The sequence below is a fragment of the Mixophyes fleayi genome, chromosome 7 (genome assembly GCF_038048845.1).
Source record: "Mixophyes fleayi isolate aMixFle1 chromosome 7, aMixFle1.hap1, whole genome shotgun sequence".
Taxonomy (NCBI): domain Eukaryota; kingdom Metazoa; phylum Chordata; class Amphibia; order Anura; family Limnodynastidae; genus Mixophyes; species Mixophyes fleayi.
In genome coordinates, this window is record NC_134408.1 from 11,807,364 (window position 1) to 11,830,487 (window position 23,124).

Here is a 23,124-nt window from a genome sequence, read left to right on the forward strand (position 1 = left end):
CAGTTAAGTAAGGAAACAGCTCATAAATGGTTGTGCTGCTGAGTGTTATTATATAATGTAAACAAATATATATATATATATATATATATATATATATAGAGGATTTTTACAAAGGAATCTTCCGAAATAATTCTTAATTTCTTCTTCAATTCTTCTTAATATTATTTTTAGAGTTATACACACTGTATTGTGAGTTAAATGATATTATCACTGCATTTTTTAGAAATGTATTTTACAATTATTAGTGATTTCATAGAACTAATGGGTGATCTAATAAATAGTTTTATCATTGGCTGCTCCCTCTTTTAATGAACTATCTAAAAGCAGAATTCTACTGAAACAAACACATTTAACTCAGGAAAAGAGATGTGAGATTCTGTTGGAAATAAAGAATATATTAACAAATAATAATATAATCCTAGACAAAGTAATAATATAATAATAAAATCCCAGACTTTTGGTAGGTAATATATAACTAATTGTTTGTTAATACAGAATTTAGGAATAAATTGATAATAATATTCATTAAGACAAATGTAAAAAAATAAATATAATTATGTGAATCCCACTCACTGTATGCTCTGAATAACATGATATAAATGTACAGGGTCACTGAGAACCTTTTCTATGTACATAATATTTGCAGATTTTCTATCCCGGCCAGAAATGGATGAAATTCAGATACCGGATCTGTTATCGGACAAACAGACACAGCTGCAGTGCACAGTGTCACGTTATTACCCTGATGATCTGACTGTGACGTGGTATAAGAAAGGGAGAGGAAATAAGGAATTAATTCCCATGTCTGACAATGAGACAAAGAAGCTTCCAATCCGCAGATCACAGCAGCAGAGAGATAAAACATTTACCTGTACAGCCTGTCTGGTGATCACCCCATCACTGGAGGACCAAGGATCAGAATTTATCTGCAGAGTGGAACATCCCAGCCTGGAGCAGCCGATAGAGAGAAGTACAGGACCGGTACAAGTGCAGGGTGAGTATGGTACAGTAATAAATATCATGTAATATATACTCAGTTATATCATAATCAGCTCCACATTTATGAGCTAAGATAATGGTCTTATTTTATTACTGTCATCCAAAATATTTACTTTTTTATATTGACTATAATGACATAATACTGTTGCTGGTTTTGACCTCACACATGGAAGTAAATGACTCAGGTCCAGTTGTTCAGCCATAAAGCAAAATTATGGTATTGCCAAATGTTGTACTGCCGATCATTGACTGGGCAAGTGTTAATTTCCAATCATATAACATCCAAAATAAACTGAAGCAACTGGTCACTGACAATGCGCTACTGTTAGATCCATTTTCATAAACTTAGTTAGTAATGCTGCTGGGCAGAGGATACCTAGACCTGTTTCTTCTTGGCTTAATTTCTTTTTATGGTTTGCACATCATTATGTGTATTTAGGGCTTCAGAATGTTCCTCCCAGGGTTCAGTAAGAGCACTGTGTGTATCAGTCATAGAGCCAGGAACCATACAGTGGGACAGTCATAGTACAGTAATGGTGGCAGAGTGGTGTCGATCTCTTAGGAGAACATACCTGGATGTCCACCCACAAAAAATGTTGAGAAAACACTTCCCATTTATCAGACACAGGTGCAGCTCAGCACTGACCCAGTCGTCCATCACTGTCTGCTGTTCAGCTGCCCTGGGACTCTTTCCTTACATACTGCATTGGATGTGGACAACCCACCATTGGTTAAGAGGATACATGCTGTGATGTCCAATAGCTTTTCATTATGGGAGATCCTGAATCAATGTACTATAAATGGACTATGAGATCTTCCAAAATCTTATATTGGGAATATTCAAATACAGCATACAGCATAATTGAAGTGACAGGATTGTGGTCCCTGGAGATAATGAGCTGTGATAAAATAACACATATCATGGTATATACAGAGGAGTAACACACATCACTAGTGAGTGAATAAAACAGACTAATTGTGTGTATAATAAGTTCTATTGAGTAACTCTGAGTGTGGATTGAGATGTACGTGACAATATAACACTATCAGGATCACAGTTTGCTACAAAAAAGAGAAATAAAATAAAAGAGAGACATATCAGTGGCGGTCTGCGAAATTAATTTTAAACACATTTTCTAAACTTTTTTACAAAAAATCTTTTCTTTTTGTTATTTTACAATTTTATGCAATTACAGGAATGAATATTTCAAATAATACAAATAAAGGTGTGGTGTTAATAGGAATATAATATTTTTATAAATGTCCACCGAACGGACCGCACATGCTCATTTTAACAAAACATTGGTGACAGTGAACTACATCTCCCAGCACACTTAGAAGTGTATGCTGCTGCCCAGAGGTACACAGAGGTGGTGCAGAGAGTGAAGGAGAGCACTGCATGCTGGGAAAAGGACAAATCAGTGTATCATAATGATATTGTATTATACTCAGTGTATGATAAGTCTCTGGGGTGACTTATGTGGGATGAGACGTATGTGTGTTTTCTACACTAAGTGAGTTTTCTCACAAAGTGTATGAAAATGCACAGTTAAACAACACAGTTGCACAAGCATTGGATTACACTTGATTATTTCCAGGAATAAGCTGCATCTGCCACAGCCTATTTCTGCATTACTTGTCTATCTATACTAGAGATAGGCGGGTCCGGTTCTCCGAGAACCGAACCCACCCGAACTTTGGGTATCCGAGTACCGAGCTGAGCAGCTCGGTACTCTCCCGCCCGTTCCGAATCCAAATCGAGGCCGAACGTCATCGTGACGTTGACGGATCTCGGGGCTCGGTTCTCACGATACTTCAACTTTATAAATACACGCCTCCACAGCAATCCATCGCCATTTGACAGAGGGAGAGAGCAGGGTGTAGTCATAGGCTGATTAGAGCAGGGACAGAGAATACAATATTGTTCTTGCAATTGCTCTAACCAAAATCGCTAGTGCAGAGAGAAGGATAGAGGTTTATTATTTTTTGTTAATATTTGGCACTCCCCAGTGCTTTTGGGGTGTCCCCCATAATTGTGCATAAATATTTCTGGCTGTCAAAAGTCATATCTGTCAGCAGTATCTACCAACGAATTTTTAGCACTCCCCAGTGCTTTTGGGGTGTCCTCCCTAATTGTGCATTAATATTTCTGGCTGTCAAAAGTCATATCTGTCAGCAGTATCTACCAAATAATTTTTAGCACTCCTCAGTGCTTTTAAGGAGGCCTCCCTAATTGTGCATTAATATTTCTGGCTGTCAAAAGTCATATCTGTCAGCAGTATCTACCAACTAATTTTAGCACTCCTCAGTGCTTTTGGGGTGTCCTCCCTAATTGTGCATTAATATTTCTGGCTGTCAAAAGTCATATCTGTCAGCAGTATCTACCAAATAATTTTTAGCACTCCTCAGTGCTTTTGGGGTGTCCTCCCTAATTGTGCATTAATATTTCTGGCTGTCAAAAGTCATATCTGTCAGCAGTATCTACCAACTAATTTTTAGCACTCCTCAGTGCTTTTGGGGTGTCCTCCCTAATTGTGCATTAATATTTCTGGCTGTCAAAAGTCATATCTGTCAGCAGTATCTACCAACTAATTTTTAGCACTCCTCAGTGCTTTTGGGGTGTCCTCCCTAATTGTGCATTAATATTTCTGGCTGTCAAAAGTCATATCTGTCAGCAGTATCTACCAAATAATTTTTAGCACTCCTCAGTGCTTTTGGGGTGTCCTCCCTAATTGTGCATTAATATTTCTGGCTGTCAAAAGTCATATCTGTCAGCAGTATCTACCAAATAATTTTTAGCAATCCTCAGTGCTTTTGGGGTGTCCTCCCTAATTGTGCATTAATATTTCTGGCTGTCAAAAGTCATATCTGTCAGCAGTATCTACCAACTAATTTTTAGCACTCCTCATTGCTTTTGGGGTGTCCTCCCTAATTGTGCATTAATATTTCTGGCTGTCAAAAGTCATATCTGTCAGCAGTATCTACTAAATAATTTTTAGCACTCCTCAGTGCTTTTGGGGTGTCCTCCCTAATTGTGCATTAATATTTCTGGCTGTCAAAAGTCATATCTGTCAGCAGTATCTACCAACTAATTTTTAGCACTCCTCAGTGCTTTTGGGGTGTCCTCCCTAATTGTGCATTAATATTTCTAGCTGTCAAAAGTCATATCTGTCAGCAGTATCTACCAAATAATTTTTAGCACTCCCCAGTGGTTTGCGCTCAGAATGGATTCAATGCAGTCCACATATGATCAGAATGAGCAACCAGGTTCTGTCACCAGTCCCAATGTTAGTGTTCCCAGTACGTCATCTGGCCAAGGCGATGTGAAACAACAGAGTGTTTCCAAATTAGTGCAAAAAACAAAAAAAAAATTACTGTATTGAAGCGAAAAAGAAGTGTAACTGAGCAAAAGTTAAGTAACGATAAAAAAAAAATTGCAAGCATGCCATTCTACACACGCAGTGGCAAAGAGAGAATGAGGCATTCACCTTTGGCTATTAGTGGCAGATCCCAAAATGTTACCCAGCCTACAATTGGTGCACAACTACTGTTACGCGTCAAAGCCGAGCTGCAAGATAACAGTGAGGCATTACAGGAGAATGTTTGCTCTGATTCGCAAATGACAACAATCCCTGTGGAGAGTCCATCCAACAGTGGGATGTCTAATCGTGAGCATTCTGCTGATGTGTGCCTTAATAGCCCGAGTGTAGCCGGTGATACCCAAATTGAGGATGCCACTTTGGAATTAGAAGAGGATGAGGGGGAGATTTGTGTAGGCGACGAGGGCACTAATGAGGATGTTGATGAGGATGAGGTTGTTTGTGTAAGTCCTGCACCAGTGGCAGCAGTTCTGGCACGTGACAAGAAAAAGGCCATTGTCATGCCTGGGCATAAAACAAAAAAATCCACTTCTTATGTGTGGAATTATTTCTACCCAAATCCAGACAACAATTGTATAGCCATTTGTAGTGTATGTCAAACCACAGTCAGTCGAGGGAGGGACCTTAACCATCTTGGAACCTCGTCTATGTTACGCCATTTAACGAGAGTTCATGGCAAAGTGTTGGGAAAAGCTGAAAGTCCTTCCCAAAAAAATACAAGCACTCCGTCATCAGCTAAGACCCTCCGCTCACCGACATCCCGACGGCTACAAAATACACCCACCACACCATCCTCATCAATATCCTCAGTAGCGCTCGGAGTTAGCCCGGCATCCCACTTAAGGCTGGATGACTCCTGCACTATTATTGATTCCTCTGAAGAAAGCGTTAGTCCTGCTGCTGCTGTTGCTGCTGCTGGGGGTGAATCGTCATCCCAGAGGCAGATCAATAAAATGAGCAGTCCTACATTTCAGCAATTAACTGTGAAACAATCATTTGCGAGGAGAAGCAAATATGACAGCAGTCACCCAGTTGCCAAGCGAATCACAGACACCATGACTGCAATGTTAGTGTTAGATCTGCGTCCAATCTCCACAATAAATGCAGCTGGTTTTTCACAGTTAATTGAGGTTTTGTGTCCGCGTTACAGAATTCCATCGCGACACCATTTCTCCCGTAAAGCAATTCCACAACTATACCAAAAAGTGTGTAAAAATGTAGAGATTGCGCTGAAAAATGCCATTCTGCCCACTGTTCACTTAACCACAGATATGTGGACAAGTGGAAGTGGCCAAACCAAAGACTATATGACTGTGACAGCCCCCTGGGTTGGTCATTCACCTTCACCAGCAGGAACAGCAGCAGCATGTACACCACTACGTAACATTTGTCACAGGCAGGCCACTCTTTGTATCAACGGCTTCACTAACAGGCATACGGCTGACAATTTGTTACGCAAACTGAGAGATGTGATTGATGCATGGCTTATACCACTCGGACTCTCCCCAGGATATGTCATTTCTGATAACGCCAACAATATAGTGCGAGCATTACAGCTGGGTGATTTCCAAAACATTTTTGGTGGTGCAGAGCTTCCTACGAAATAACCGTGAGGTGCAGGAGATGCTTTCGGTGGCCCGTAAAATTTCAGGCCATTTCAGGCATTCAGCCACAGCATGTAGGAGATTACAGCAGCTCCAAGAGCAGTTTAACTTGCCCTGCCATCAACTTAAGCAAGAGGTGTTAACTAGGTGGAATTCCACCCTGTACATGCTTCAGAGGATGGAGGAACAGCGCAAAGCCATCCAAGCATATTGCACAATCCATGACATTGGGAAAGGAGGGGGGATGTATTTCACTCTTGCACAGTGGGGAATCCTTTCAGTGCTGTGCAAGGTGCTGAAACCATTTGAAGTTGTGACGTGTGAGGTGAGTGCAGACTCTGCTAGTTTGAGCCAAGTCATTCCTTTAATTAGACTATTGGAAAAGCAGCTTGAGAAAATGAAGGAGGAGCTGAAAACAAGCAATTCAGCAAAGTATGTTGGCCTTGTCGATCAAGTACTTATTTCGCTATACAATGATCCTCGAGTTATTAAGATATTGAACTCGGATCAGTACGTTTTGGCCACTGTGCTTGATCCAAGGTTTAAAACCTACATTGAGTCTTTACTTGTAAATAAGCGAGATGTGAACTTTTGCAAGGAGCTATTGCTCAGCAAGTTGGCCGCTGAACTGGGCCTCGGCTTGACGACGTGTCCTCCTTCACTTTCTCAAGCTGCTGCTCGTAAAAAATTAAATTTCCAAAAAAGAAGCAGGGAAGACGCAGGGGGCAGACCAGAACAATTTAACATCTGGGCTGGTTTGAAAGATTTTTCAAAAAAATGTGTCACTTTGCCTATAACTCCATCCAATACGAGTATAAACATGCAAAGGATGGTGGAGGATTACTTTCAAGAGGTAGTTGATATGGAAATGTCAGACAGTCCCTTTCATTACTGGGAAGAAAAGCAGGCCATTTGGAAACCCATGTACAAACTTGCTTTGCAATACCTAAGCTGCCCACCCTCCAGTGTGTACTCTGAACGAGTGTTCAGCACAGCAGGGAACTTAGTCAGTGATCACCGTAGAAGGTTACTTCCCAAAAATGTGGAGAAAATGATGTTTATAAAAATGAACTACATCTTCCACGAGGAAGGCCTTCACCATCCAAGACATCCAAGCACTGACTGTTCTCTAATGGCGGATTCAAGCGGCGATGAATTGATAGTCTGTGATGATGACGTACACACTGATGAGGGTGAGGATTAAGCTGAAGATGATGACGATAACATCTTTTTAAAACTTTCTATGTAAGTGTAGGGTGCAATCTACCCCCAAAGAGGAAAGGGACTTGTGGCATTTCCATATCACATACCATCTTAAAAGGCTGCTGTTAGGGCAATTTATCCTTAAGGGTAGGGTGTCATAGACAGAGTGACCCTAAACTGGCTTTGTCCATATTTCATAATATTGTACAGTCTATAATGGCTGAATTTTTTGGTATTTTATACAAGTGGAGGGGGGCCTAGAGAGACAGAAACCAAACTGGCTTTCTCCATGTCAATTAATATTGTACAGTCTATAATGGCTGAATTTTTTGGTATTTTATACAAGTGGAGGGGGGCCTTGAGAGACAGAAACCAAACTGGCTTTTTCCATTTCTTTACATATTTAAATATAAGTGTAGGGTGTAATATACATTCAAAGACGATGGCTGCATTGCCAATATGCATAGATGGAGAGGAAGACAATCTGTTTTGTGTGTAGAATAAATGAAGGCCTACCAACGAAGAATTAAACTGCTTTTTTGGATGATTTATTACCTTAACAATTAGATTACTTATCTCTAAAACAGTTGGAGCACTAAATTGGGTTAATTTAATCCCAAAAACATGGATTTTCCAACAAAATAGCAAAACATAACCAAACAAAACCAAAACCAAAACACGCAATGGCGGTTTTGCAAAACCAAAACCAAAACACGACGGTAATCCAGATCCAAAACCGAATCCAGACCAAAACACGGGGGTCAGTGACCATCTCTAATCTATACGGAACACTGCAAATAGGTAATTCTTTTAAATCCCCTACCTTTTTTTGCTTTTACTCTTTTATTACAATGTTTAACAAATTGCTTATCTTGGTCTCTTTTCATGGCATTATCTTTAGGACTGTGTCATCTTTCACCCCTCCACCAACACAAACATTTGTTCACATTGCACCTTCATTACTCCACTCACCTCTAGTTAACACCCATGAACTGTTGTCCTATTTATTATATCTAACAAGTACTGTCTCCACCTGTCGCCAGAAAATAAAAGGTCACACATCTTACAATCTCCTTGCCTATCTTTCTCTCTCTCTGCTTCTATTAGCTGGTGATATATCACCTAATCCAGGTCCCCCACACTCCTCACACACACATACATCAGAGCACTACCGTTCTATAGCGAACCTCAAACACATCACCTGTCTCCCCTCTCTTCCAAAGTCCTTTAAATGTGCCCTTTGGAATGCACGCACTGTTTGAAACAAACTTACCTCCAAAAATGATCTCTTCTCTCAAAAAACCTCAACCTTCTGGCAATTACAGAAACATGACTCATGCAATCAGACACTGCCTCACCTGCAGCACTTTCACATAGTGGCCTCCATCTCACCCATACCCCCAGACCTGAAGGCAGACAAGGAGGTGGGGTTGGACTACTTCTCTCCCCACAGTGCAGGTTCACAGTTCTAACAAATGTCCCATCACTCACTTCTTTTCTCACATCTTTTGAAGTACATGCTATTCACATTTTTAATCCATTCTCTCTACGTGTTGCGGTGATCTATCGTCCCCCCTGGAGCACACCAACAATTTATAGAGGATTTCTCTGCATGACTCCCTCACTTCTTATCTTCAGACATCCCCACCATCATCATGGGTGATTTCAACATCCCTTTTGATAACCCACCTTCCAAAGCTGCTTCCAAACTACTCACTCTAACCTCCTCACTTGACCTCTCCCAGTGAATTGAATCATCTACTCATCAGGATGGCCACTGCCTTGATCTTGTTTTCTCTAGACTATACTCAGTTTCTAATTTCCTTAACATACCCTTCCCCCTCTCATCAAATTATCAGCTACAAGCTCACCCCCACTGCTCTAACCTCTCTACTGTCTAACTCTACCAAGCCTCCTCATAGTGTTATGGTCTCCAGTGCGGCATAAACTCATAGAACAGGTAGGAGAGGTCTCTTAGCTTTAGCAGCCGCCTTTCCCGTAGAGACTGGTTATGCTCACAGGTACTCGGATGCCCCCAGGTCTTATGCTCAGAGTAGTATGAGTTTATGCTAACACGGCAGCGCACAGGTACAGGAGGTAGCACATGGTGTAGAGGCAGGCCAGAGATCAGCAGACTGGACAGAGCACCAGAGAGTATGTCAGGTACAGGCAAAAGGGTCAAGGTCACAGGCACAGGTTCAGGATCCAGGGACAGGCGATAGGTCAGGGTCACTAGCAGAGGTTCAGAATCCGGGTACAGGCAAAGGTCATACACGGGTAATCAATCTCAGGTTTCAACACCAAACACAGGAACAGGAGCAGGCAGCAGTACTGGAACAGAACGCTATAACCGGCAGTGAGGCTCAGTCCTCACTGCCTTAAGTAGTACTCACAGCCAATCAGGGAAGAGCACTGAAAGTATACCCAGGACTTGCTTAATTAATAAATGACACTACTGGCCAATGAGGAAGCAGAGTGCCCAGCTGCTTAATAATCAAAACAGCCATGAATGACTGGCCCTACACAGACCTGCGCGCACGCGCCTAGCTGTTTGACAGCTGGCCGGGCGCGGCGGCAGGAGAACTCCAGTGCTCCGGATGTTGCCCTGGCAACCGGGACAAAGATACCGCTTGCAGGAGGAAGGTAAGAGTCGCGGCTGTACCAGCGGCCGCCGCGGCTAACACATAGTCGCAGAAATCTTAATTCTATTAATCTTCAACAATTTTCCACCTCTCTCCAGCACCTTCTCTCCCCTATCTCTACATTCTCCTCCTCTGAGATGGCTGTACCTCATTTTCACCAAACCTTAGCAACGGCCCTTGATCAAGTAGCTCCAGCGACACTACGTAATACATGTCGACTTCGATGTCAGCCATGGCACACTACAGCAACGCAAAATCTTCAAAAACTTTCCCGTAAAGCAGAACGTTACTGGCGTAAATCTCGCACCACTAATGACTTCTTCACATATACTTCTATCTACCGCTCCTATCGAAATGTTCTGGACACTGCAAAACAAACATACTTCCAATCTCTTATCTATGCTCAGGCTTCTAACCCCAAACGCCTTTTTAACACATTTAAATCTCTTCTCAATCCTCCCACCCCAAACCCTCCGTCCACTATCAGTGCCCAAGATCTTGCTTCCTACAAGAGTGATAAGATCAGACTAGAAATGGTATCCTCTTCCTCGACAAGCAATCAGCTCAATTCCTCTTCCTGCCCGGCCGTCACCAAGGCAACGGCCGGACACCTCTAATATAGCGCTGCGTCCCGGCGGTAGGCGGGCGCGTGCGCATGACAGGCAGGCTGTGGGCTGATATTACAGGCATTAGCCTGCATCTGTGTATTTCAGGGACAAGCCCTGATTGGCCCTGTTCTGTATGAGTAATTATCCTGCAGCTGTGTATCCAACTACTGATTGGTCTGTATTGGTATTTAAGGCAATGAGGTCTGCTGCCTCATTGCCGGTTATAGCGTTCTGTCCTCAGTCCTGCTGCCTGCTTGTGCTATCCATTTTTGGTTCCTGCTACCTTGGATTTGACTACCCGTGTTTTGACCCCTGCTTGTTATTGGACCTGTGACCCTTCTCTTCTGACCTTGACCTTTTGCCTGGAAATTGGATTTTGCTTCTCTGCCTGTGAGTTTGACCCGTCGCTTGCCCTTGGATTTTGCATCTGTGCCTGTGACCTTTTGACCTAGGATTCCTCTTATACTACAGTCCACCAATCACTCCACTTCTGGGAACTCCTTTAAGTCAGTATACGTTACTCGACCCTCGGTCGGCCCGCAGCCCAGTCTGTCCCCACCACTAGGGGCTCCAGCGAACACCTGGCCTTCTGAGTAGTTCCCGAGTTTCACTGTACTGACTTGGGAGTTCCTAACAAACTGACTGTCTTTATGCCATTTCATCTTGGATGTCCTCTCACCAACTCAAACTTAATCTTTCTAAAACAGAGTTAATAATATTTCTACCCACCAACAAGAGCATCCCTGACATTTCTATTTCTGTTGATAGCATGACCATAAATCCTACCCCACAAGCTCGCTCCCTAGGTATAATCCTCAACTCACACCTATCCTTTGTTGCCCTCATTGACTCTATATCAAAATCATGTTACATACATCTAAAAAGCATTTCCAGAATTCGCACATATCTCACGCAAGACACTGCAAAAACCTTAATTCATGCACTTATCATCTCCCGCATTGACTATTGCAATTCCCTCCTTACTGGTCTTCCCTAAACACCTACAATCTATTTTGCACGCAGCTGCAAAATTGAGTTTCCTTGCAAATCGTTATTCCTCTGCTGAATCACTCTGTATGTCTCTACACTGGTTGCCTGTTTTCTACAGAATCCAATATAAAATACTTTTACTAACCTACAAGGCCATCAACAAAGCTGCACCAACATACATCTCCTCTCTTGTCTCAAAATATCTACCAACTCAGCAAATCCTTTCTGCGTCTCTCATCCACCCTCATTACATTCTCCCATTCCCGGTTGCAGGACTTTTTTCGGGCTGCACCCACTCTATGTAATTCTCTCCCTCGCACAATAAGACTCTCCTCTGGCTTACAAACTTTCAAGCGTTCTCTGAAAACCCACCTCTTCAGACAAGCTTATAATATTCCTCAACCACCCTCTTAGCCTCACTACATTACCCTATTACCATCTGTTACACAATTTCCCACAAGACAACTACCCCCTGACCAACATTGTTGAGTGACAGGATCATTTAGCTTATGAGTCACTTTTACCTTTGCAGTCTGGCTGGGCCAAAATCCAAATGTAGACTTAACCTCGTGTATCAAACTCCCAGTGTCCCATAAATTGTAAGCTTGTGAGCAGGGCCTTCTCACCTCTTTGTCTGTTTTACCCAGTTTGTTTATTAGTTTACTGTGTTTGTCCCCAATTGTAAAGCGCTACGGAATATCATCATCAACATTTATTTATATAGCGCCACCGATTCCGCAGCGCTGTACAAAGAACTCATTCACATCAGTCCCTGCCCCATTGGAGCTAACAGTCTAAATTCCCTAACACACACACATACACAGACAGATAGACTAGGGTCAATTTTGATAGCAGCCAATTAACTTACCAGTATGTTTTTGGAGTGTGGGAGGAAATCGGAGCACCCGGAGGAAACCCTTGCAAACACGGGGAGAACATACAAACTCCACACAGATAAGGCCATGGTCGGGAATTGAACTCATGACTCCAGCGCTGTGAGGCAGAAGTGCTAACCACTTAGCCACCGTGCTGCCCAATATGTTGGTGCTGTTTAAATAAATGATAATGATGATGATGATGATGATGAATGATACTGTATTATACTCAGTGTATGATAGTGATATTGTATTATTCTCAGTGTATTATAATGATATTGTATTATACTCAGTGTATGATAATGATATTGTATCATACTCAGTGTATGATAATGATATTGTATTATACTCAGTGTATGATAATGATATTGTATGATACTCAGTGTATGATAATGATATTATATTATACTCAGTGTATGATAATGATACTGTATTATATTCAGTGTATGATAATGATATTGTATTATATTCAGTGTATGATAATGATATTATATTATACTGAGTGTATGATAATGATATTGTATTATACTCAGTGTATGATAATGATATTATATTATACTGAGTGTATGATAATGATATTGTATTATACTCAGTGTATGATGATGATACTGTATTATACTCAGTGTATGATAATGATATTATATTATACTCAGTGTATGATGATGATACTATATTATACTCAGTGTATGATAATGATATTATATTATACTCAGTGTATGATGATGATACTGTATTATACTCAGTGTATGATAATGATATTGTATCATACTCAGTGTATGATAATGATATTGTATTATACTCAGTGTATGATAATGATATTGTATGATACTCAGTGTATGATAATGATATTATATTATACTCAGTGTATGATAATGATACTGTATTATATTCAGTGTATGATAATGATATTGTATTATACTCAGTGTATGATGATGATATTGTATTATACTCAGTGTATGATAATGATATTATATTATACTGAGTGTATGATAATGATATTGTATTATACTCAGTGTATGATGATGATACTGTATTATACTCAGTGTATGATAATGATATTATATTATACTCAGTGTATGATGATGATACTGTATTATACTCAGTGTATGATGATGATACTGTATTATACTCAGTGTATGATGATGATACTGTATTATACTCAGTGTATGATAATGATATTGTATTATACTCAGTGTATGATGATGATACTATATTATACTCAGTGTATGATAATGATATTATATTATACTCAGTGTATGATGATGATACTGTATTATACTCAGTGTATGATAGTGATATTATATTATACTCAGTGTATGATAATGATATTGTATTATACTCAGTGTATGATGATGATATTGTATTATACTCAGTGTATGATGATGATATTATATTATAGTCAGTGTATGATAATGATATTATATTATACTGAGTGTATGATAATGATATTATATTATAGTCAGTGTATGATAATGATATTATATTATACTGAGTGTATGATAATGATATTATATTATAGTCAGTGTATGATAATGATATTGTATTATACTCAGTGTATGATGATGATATTATATTATAGTCAGTGTATGATAATGATATTGTATTATACTCAGTGTATGATGATGATATTATATTATAGTCAGTGTATGATAATGATATTATATTATACTGAGTGTATGATAATGATATTATATTATAGTCAGTGTATGATAATGTTATCTGCCTCAGATAAGTAAGGACATGGCTGAGAAATGGTTGTGCTGCTGAGTGTTATTATACATTGTTAACAAAATATATATAGAGAGAATTTTTACAAAGGTCTCTTCCGAAATAATTCTTAATTTGTTCTTCAATCCTTATTAATATTATATTCAGAGTTATGTACACTGTTTTGTGAGTTAAAGGATATTATCACTGCATTTTTTAGACATGTATTTATGTAGATGATTTAATAAATAGTTATACCAATGGCTGCTCCCTCTGTCTTTTTAAATGAAATATCTGAATGCAGAATTCTACTGAAACAAACACATTTAACTCAGGAAAAAGAGATTAAAGATTACGTTGAAAATAAAGAATATATTAACAAAATAATAACATAATCACAGACAAAGTAATAATATAATAATTAAATCCCAGACTTTCGGTAGGTAATATATAACTAATTGTTTATCAATGCAGACTTTAGGAATAAATTGATAATAACATTTATTAAAACATATGTAAAAGAATAAAGTTAATTTTGTGAATCCCACTCACTGTATGCTCTGAGTAACATGATATAAATGTACAGGGTCACTGAGAACCTTTTCTATCTTCATAATATTTGCAGATTTCCTTTCCCGGCCAGAAATGGATGAAATACAGACACCGCATCTGTTATTGGACAAACAGACACAGCTGCAGTGCACAGTGTCACGTTATTACCCTGATGATCTGACTGTGACGTGGTATAAGAAAGGGAGAGGAAATAAGGAATTAATCCCCATGTCTGACAATGAGACAAAGAAGCTTCCAATCCACCAATCACAGCAGCAGAGAGATAAAACATTTATCTATACAGCCTGTCTGGTGATCACCCCATCACTGGAGGACCAAGGATCAGAATTTATCTGCAGAGTGGAACATCCCAGCCTGGAGCAGCCGATAGAGAGAAGTACAGGACCGGTACTAGTGAAGTGTGAGTATAGTATATTAATAAATTTCACGCAATATTCGTTCAGTTATATCATAATCAGCTCCACAATTATGAGCTAAGATAATGCTCTTATTTTATTACTGTCACACAAAATATCTACTTTTATATTGACAATAGCGGCATAATACTGTCGCTGATTTTGTACACACTAGAGATGGGCGGGCTCAGTTCCCCGAGATCCGAATCCTACCGAATTTAGCCTATCCGAGTACCGAGCCGAGCACGCTCGGTACTCTCCCACCCATTCAGAATCGAAATCGAGGCAAAACGTCATTGTGACGTATTTGTTTTTCTGAGTTCGGTTCTCGCGAGATTTGAAAAGCATAAATACCAGCCTCCACAGAAATCCATCACCAATTGACAGAGCGAGAAAGCAGGGTTAGGTCACACTGGCTATATCAGCGCAGGGACAGAGCAATTATTGGACACATTATTGTTTCTATTCAATACCATTGTAATCTTAATACCAGTTGCTACAGCAGTAAGAGGAGAAGAGAGGAGGGTTTTTTGTTCAGTTTCTGGCACTCCAAGTGCTTTTGGGGTGTCCCCCATTTTTTTGCATAAATTTTTCTGGCTGTCAAAAGTCCTATTTGGCAGCAGTGTCATAAAAATATATTTAGCTCTCCCAAGTGCCTTTGGGGTGACCCCATTCTTTTGCATTCATTTTTCTGGCAGTCAAAAGTGCTATTTGGCAGCAGTGTCAAAAAATAATATTTAGCACGCTAAGTGCTTTTGGGTTGTCCCCCATTCTTTTGCATTAATTTTTCTGGCTGTCAAAAGTCATATTTGTCAGCAGTATCTAAAACAATTTGTAGCACTACAAGTGCTTTGGGTTCAGAATGGATTCAAAGCAGTTCACATATGAGCAGAATGAGCAACCAGGTTCTGTCATCAGTAATGATGGTAGTGTTCCTAGTACGTCATCTGGGAAAGGCGATGTCAAACTACACAGTCTTTTGAAATCAGTCAAAAAAACACACACCAAAAAAGAATTTACCGCGTTGAAGCGAAAAAGAAGTGTAACTGAGGAAAAGTTAAGTGCCGATAAAAAAAATTTGCCAACATGCCATTCTACACATGCAGTGGCAAAGAGAGAATGAGGCCTTCACCTTTCTCTATTAGTGGCAGATCCAAAAATGTTACCGAGCCTACAAGTGGTGCACAACTACTGTTACGCGGCAAAGCCGAGCTGCAAGAAAACAGTAAGGCATTAGAGGATAATGTATGCTCTGAATCAGAAATTACACCAATCCCTGTGGAGAGTCCATCCACCAGTGGTTTGTCTAATCGTGAGCATTCCAATAATGTACCCATAAAGAAGGGCCCTTTCAGCAGTTCTGCTGATGTGTGCCTGAACAGCCCGAGTGTAGACGGTGATACACAAATTGAGGATGCCACTTTTGAATTAGAAGTGGATGAGGGGGAGATTTGTGTAGGCGACGAGGGCGCTAATGATGATGTTGATGATTATGATGCAGACAAATACAAACTACCTTGGTCCATTTATTTTTTATATTGTTCAGTCTATCCAGGCTTCTTTTTTTCTATTTTACTCCTAGTGGAGAGGGGATCTGATGCAGACAGATACCAAACTACCTTGGACCATTTATTTTTAATATTGTTCAGTCTATCCAGGCTGCTTTTTTTCTATTCAACTACAAGTGGAGGGCGGAGGTGGCTATAGAGACAGAAACCATACTGCCTTTGTCCATTTCTTTACATATTTAACTATAGGTGTAGGGTATAATATACACCCAAAGACGATGGCTGCATTGCCAATATGCATAGATGGAGAGGAAGACAATCTGGTTTGTGTGTAGAATTAATGAAGGCCTACCTACCAGGAATTAAACTGTTTTTTTCATAATCTATTAGCTTTACAATTACATTACTTATCCAAGAAACAGGTGGAGCATTAAGTTTGGTTATTTTATGCCCAAAAACATTGATTTTCCAACAAAATAGCAAAACAAAACCAAAACAAGCAATGGCGGTTTTGCAAAAACAAAACCAAAACCAAAACACGGGGGTCAGTGAGCATCTCTAGCACACACACATGGAGGGAAATGACTCAGGTCCAGTTACAGCCACAAAGCAAGATTATGGTATTGCCAAATGTTGTACTGCCGATCAATGACTGATCATTGACTGGCCAAATTTTCGTTTACCTTCAAATAACATCCAAAATAAATTTACGCAGCTGGTCACTGTCAGCAACTGTTTCCATGAACTGTGTATTGCTGCTGAGCTGAGGACACTTGGACCTGTTTCTCCTAAGCTTAATCTCTTTTTATGGTTTGCACCTAGACATCATTACTTGTGTTTGGGGCTTCAGAATGTTTCTCCCAGGGTTCAGTATGAGCACTGTGTGTATCAGTCATAGAGCCAGGAACCATACAGAGGGACAGTCATAGTACAGTTCTGGTGGCAGAGTGGTGTCGATCTCTTAGGAGAACATACCTGGATGTCCACCCACAATAACACGTTGAGAAAACACTTCCCGTTTAACACAGATGCAGCTCAGCACTGACCCAATCACCCAACACTGTCTCCTGTTCAGCTGCCCTGGGACTCTTTCTTTACATACTGCATTGCAGCATAGTTGAAGTGACAGGACTGTGGTCCCTGGAGATAATGAGCTGTGATAAAATATGATATATCATGGTACATACAGAGGAGTAACACACATCACTAGTGACTGAATAATACATAGTAATTGTGTGTATAATAAGTTCCATTAAGTAACTCTGAGTGTGGATTGAGATGTACGTGACAATATAACACTATCAGGATCACAGTTTGCTACAAAGAAGACAAATAAAATAAAAGAGACACATATGATTGGCGGTCTACGAAATTCATTTTAAACACATTTTCTAAACTTTTTTACAAAAAATATTTTCTTTTTGTTATTTTACAATTTTATGCAATTACAGGAATGAATATTTAAAATAATACAAATAAAGTTGAAGTTTTAATAGGAATATAATATGTGCGGTCAATTCAAGCATGCACAAATGTACCGCACATGCGCAGTTGAACAAAACATTGGTGACAGTGAACTACATCTCCCAGCACACTTAGGAGTGTATGCTGCTGCCCAGAGGCACACAGAGGTAGTGCAGAGAGTGAAGGAGAGCACTGCATGCTGGGAAAAAGAAGGTGGGCGGGGCTGGTAACAGACAAATCAGTGTATAATAATAATACTGTATTATACTCGGTGTATGATAATCATATTGTATTATACTCAGTGTATGATGATGATAATGTATTATACTCAGTATATGATAATGTTACTGTTTTATACTCAGTGTATGATAATAATATTGTATTAAACTCATTATATGTTAATAACATTGTATAAAGCAGCCAGTATTTTCCTTACATGCAAACCAATAAACTAATTTGCACTCCTTGCATTGTTACATGGTTTGGCCCAGGAGCAAATTTACTCCTTTTTTTGCTTTGCTTTCCTTAATGAATCAGACACATATTGTATAATACTCACAGTGTTCTCCTATTCATGTCTAGTGGCCCCGGAGGTGATAGAACCTATGAGATTCTCCCCCTGTTCCTCAGGGGAGGTGCTGTGTTCTCTGAGTCTGAAGAGGTTCTACCCTCATAGTATTACAGTTACATGGACCAGTGGAGAACAACATAACAGAATAACATCAGAAAACAAAATAACTCAATCTGAAAGTGGGAAAACATTTGATGTTATAAGTCAGTGCAGACTCCTCCGGGATTTACAGCTTCCTGTGTATGTGACGTGGGAGCACGAATCTCTACCACAGCCTCACCGCACAATGCTGACCGGAAGAGGTAACACTGTATAAATACACTATATAATGTGATTTCTTTATATTATGATTTCATTAAAGAAGATGTCAAATTTATGTCGGCTCCACTATCTTGAAAATGTCCCAAAGTGAAGCAGATATGTAGGACATGGGCTGAATAATACTGGAGAACTCCATATTCCCAGCTAGAAGACTCCAGCTATGGGCACACACTGACACTTACATTGGGGGAGGGATGTAGAGAGTACAGAACCTGATCAGATACAATTTAACTTTTTCTCTTATGTGCAGCATTGACCACAGCTCTACCCTGGTGCAGGATCCCATGTCTGTCTGGTGTCCTCCACAACATCACAGTAACTGGAGCGATGGTGCATGATTTAGTGGGAGAACCACTTTATTTTGTAGGATTTCCTTTGGATATATATAGTTGGATATATGGAAGATACTTTAAAAGCAGAAATAAACTCCTGCCATGTAAGGGCCTAAATATACTGTCACAATATCCTATAAAAGGTTTTCCAATAATGGACATCACCACCTTATAACCTGCTTGTCTTACAACCCTCTAATTATCCAGGAGCCAGGGGGACTGTATGGAGTTATAGGTCATAGTGCAGGAGGGATCAGTCAGGTCAGTTCTATTCATTAAGCTGAATGGCAGGATGGATCCTATAGAAATGCTCTGGACACTGCTAAACAAACATATTTCCAATCTCTTATCTATGCTCAGGCTTCTAACCCCAAGCGCCGTTTTAACACATTTAAATCTCTTCTAAACCCTCCCACACCAAACCCTCTGACTACCATCAGTGCCCAGGATCTTGCTTCCTATTTCAAGGACAAGATTGATGAGATCAGACTAGAAATGGTATCATCTCCCTCGACAAGCAATCAGCTCAATTTCCTTCCAGCGCCATCTGACACCCTCTCTTCATTTGATTTCACAAATGAAGATGAAGTATCTACTATCTTCTCATCCTCCTACTCTACTTCCTGTCTTCTCAATCTCATTCCCTCACAAATTAGTAGATCCCTGTCTCCTGTGCTCATTCCATCTCTAACTAAAATCTTTAATCTATCTCTCTCTACTGGTATCTATCCATTACTATTCAAGCATGCAGTGAATACTCCTATTCTAAAAAACAAAATTCTTACCCAAACTCTCTCTCAAATAACTGCCCCATCTCCCAGCTCCCGTGTCCTTCCAAACTTCTAGAGAGAATTGCCTACACTCGCCTCACACACTTTCTTACAGCAAACAACCTGTTGGATCCTCTTCAGTCAGGCTTTCGCTCTCAACACTCCACAGAGACTGCGCTGACCAAAGTAGTCAATGATCTGATCACAGCTAAAACTAGGTCCTCTGCTATTCTCTATCTACACCACTTCTCTTGGAAATCTAATAAGTTCCTTTGGCTTTCAGTATCATCTCTATGCAGATTATACACAAATGTATCTATCCTCTCCTGATCTCTCACCACCTGTGTTGTCCCGTGTTACTGACTGTCTTTCTGCCATTTCATCTTGGATGTCCTCTCAGCAATTCAAACTCAATCTTTCAAAAACAGAATTAATAATATTCCCACCCAACAATAGAAGCTTCCTGCCTGACATTTCTATTTCTGTTGACAACATGACCATAAATTCCACCCCCGAAAGCTCTCTGTCTAGGTGTAATCCATGACTCACAACTGTTCTTTGTTCCCCACATCAACTCTATATTTACATCATGCTGCACACATCTAAAAATAAATTTTCAGAATACTTACATATCTCACACAAGACTCTACAAAATCTTTAATTAATGCACTCATCAACTCCCGCATCGACAATTGCAATTCCCTCCATACTGGTCTTCCCAAAATCAGACACTACAATCTACTTTATATGCAGCAGTTAGATTGATTTTCCTTGCAAATAGTTCTTACTATGCTGAGCCACTCTGTCAGTCTCTACATTGCTTGCCTGTTTTTTACTGAATCCAATATAGAATACTTCTACTAAACTATAATGTCATCAACAAAGCTGCACCAACAAACATCTCCTCACCTGTCTCAAAATATCTTCCAACTCGTCACCTTTGTTCTGCACAAGATCTGCGTCTCTCTTCCACTCTCATCACATGGGTGCAGCCCAATAAGACTTTCCTTTAGTCTTCAAACCTTCAAGCGTTCTCTGAAAATCCACCTCTTCAGACAAGCTTATAAAATTCCTCAACCACCCTCTTAATCTCCCTAGGCTACCCTATTATCATCCTCTACACAACTAACATAAGACAACAACCCTCTGATAAACATAGTTGTGTGACTGAACATACAGCCCATTAAACACTTTTTAACCTTTGCATTCTAGCTGGACAAATATTCAATATAATGTAGCACGTGCCCTTGTGTAATAAACCATTGTTCCATAGATTGTACGCTTGTGAGGAGGGCCCTCTTACCTCTCTGTATGTATTACCCAGTATTGTTTTATTACTCTTTGTTCCCAATTGTAAAGCGCATCAAAGTTTGCTGGTACCATATAAGTAAATGTTGATGATGAAAATGGATTTGCCCCTCCTGCAATGTGAGTGGATGGGTCTCCTACCTACACTACATTGGGGAGGAGCTAGGCCAGAAATAGGGGGTGTTGGATATCTGAAAATGAACAAATTCTTTAAATGGATTTCTTGATTTCAACACAAGTAGGGTTTTAACCACGTTATATTTTTGGGGACAAATTAAGTCCTTCGTTATTTGTAAGGAGAGAATCAGGTTTAATTTCAGGAGACAATTGCCAGTGGTTAGATTAATTAGCCCCGACACTAAGTAAACCTGCCATGGAGGCAGCGGGGGGAGCCGACCCTGGATTCAGACTGAGAGTATTTCCCCCACACTTCTGTAAAACATACTGGAATTATAACCACACATATGTAAGATGCCTGGGAGACAAAGGGCCTGATTCATTAAGGAAAGTTAGGCAAAAAAATGAGTAAGACTTCTTACTCAAGTTTTCTGGACAAAACCATGTTGAAATGTAAGGGGTGCAAATTAGTTTATTATTTTGCATATAAGGAAATACTGGCTATTTTTACATGTAGCACACAAATACTTGATAGCTTTATTTTTACACTGATATTTAAAGTTGATCTAGAACATGCCCTACCCCAACAATAAATCTGACTTCACATTTTAAATTTACCTCCCCCTCCAATGCAACATGGTTTTGCCTTACTTACTTTTGCTTATCTTTTCTTAATGAATCAGGCCAAAATATCCTAGATGTTTCTTAATTTGTTATACACACAGAAGTATAATAATATTCATATTTCTGTATTCATCCAATCAGCTTAATGAAATAATTATTCTGCAGACTTGCCCTGGTGGCCACAGATTGGTGAAATCGATACATCTAGATTATTCCTGAACGCCGATGAATGCAAACTACAGTGTAAAATCTCTGGATATTTCCCTGATGCTCTGAGTGTGACCTGGTATAAGAGGGACACAGGAGACCAGAGACATAAACCTATATCTGATTGTGAGACCTATAAGATGTCAGTCACCAAGTCCCAGAGACAGCCTGATAACACATACTGCTGTACAGCCAGTCTGGTGATCACTCCATCACTGAGAGACCGAGGATCAGACATCATCTGCAGAGTGGAACATCCCAGCCTGGAGGGACCAATGGAGAGAAGTACAGGACCATTACAGCTGGAGGAAGTGTCCTTGCAAAGTGAGTATGGGGAAAACACAGGAGAATATACACAGTTGTGAATTCAATAATTTTTGAGTCTCTGATTTTCAATTACATTACTTTGTAATATTATCCTTAAGTAATCCTTTCTCTATTAATAGTTTTATAACTATTATGAAACTTTAGTATGAAAGATAATTTTGGTATAAACAATGTTATATGAGAGTAGCCTTAAGCAATCTGTAACATGTGATTGTACAGTTCTCTAATCCACACATCCAGGGGGTCATGTAGAGTCGGAGGTTAGTTCGATGCGGCAGCTAAAAATGCACTTTTTACTTACTGCGCATGTGCAGTACAAAGATTTACATCCCAGTCTGCAAGCAGATGTACTGTCACAGGTTTATTAGCTCGGAAGGTCTTACCTGCTGGTATTGGTGCTGATAGGCTAGGAGGCGTGGAGCCTAACACGCCTCTGGTCTTTGCCAGGGACCCCCGCAAGAGAGTTTGGGGTTCACTGCAAGAGAGGTGCAGGTTGCAGCCCTCCCAGATAGCTACCAGCAAAATATTTGGTGAGTAAACCTTGTCGTGCAGTCCGAGGTCAAACCAAGCGGGCAATAAAGGTACTGAAGGAGCAGGCA

At 39.9% G+C, this 23,124-nt stretch overlaps 2 protein-coding genes across 2 annotated transcripts in view; both read left to right on the forward strand.

The window, feature by feature from the left end:
- LOC142098455 (uncharacterized) overlaps positions 1–23,124 on the forward strand; it is a 584,882-nt gene that overhangs the window by 340,682 nt on the left and 221,076 nt on the right. The window lies entirely within an intron of this gene.
- LOC142098005 (uncharacterized) overlaps positions 1–23,124 on the forward strand; it is a 252,476-nt gene that overhangs the window by 151,744 nt on the left and 77,608 nt on the right. Inside the window, exon 7 of the mRNA XM_075180399.1 lies at positions 14,634–14,981. Coding sequence (XP_075036500.1) covers positions 14,634–14,981 — 348 coding nt within the window. The remainder of the gene's footprint in view (positions 1–14,633; positions 14,982–23,124) is intronic.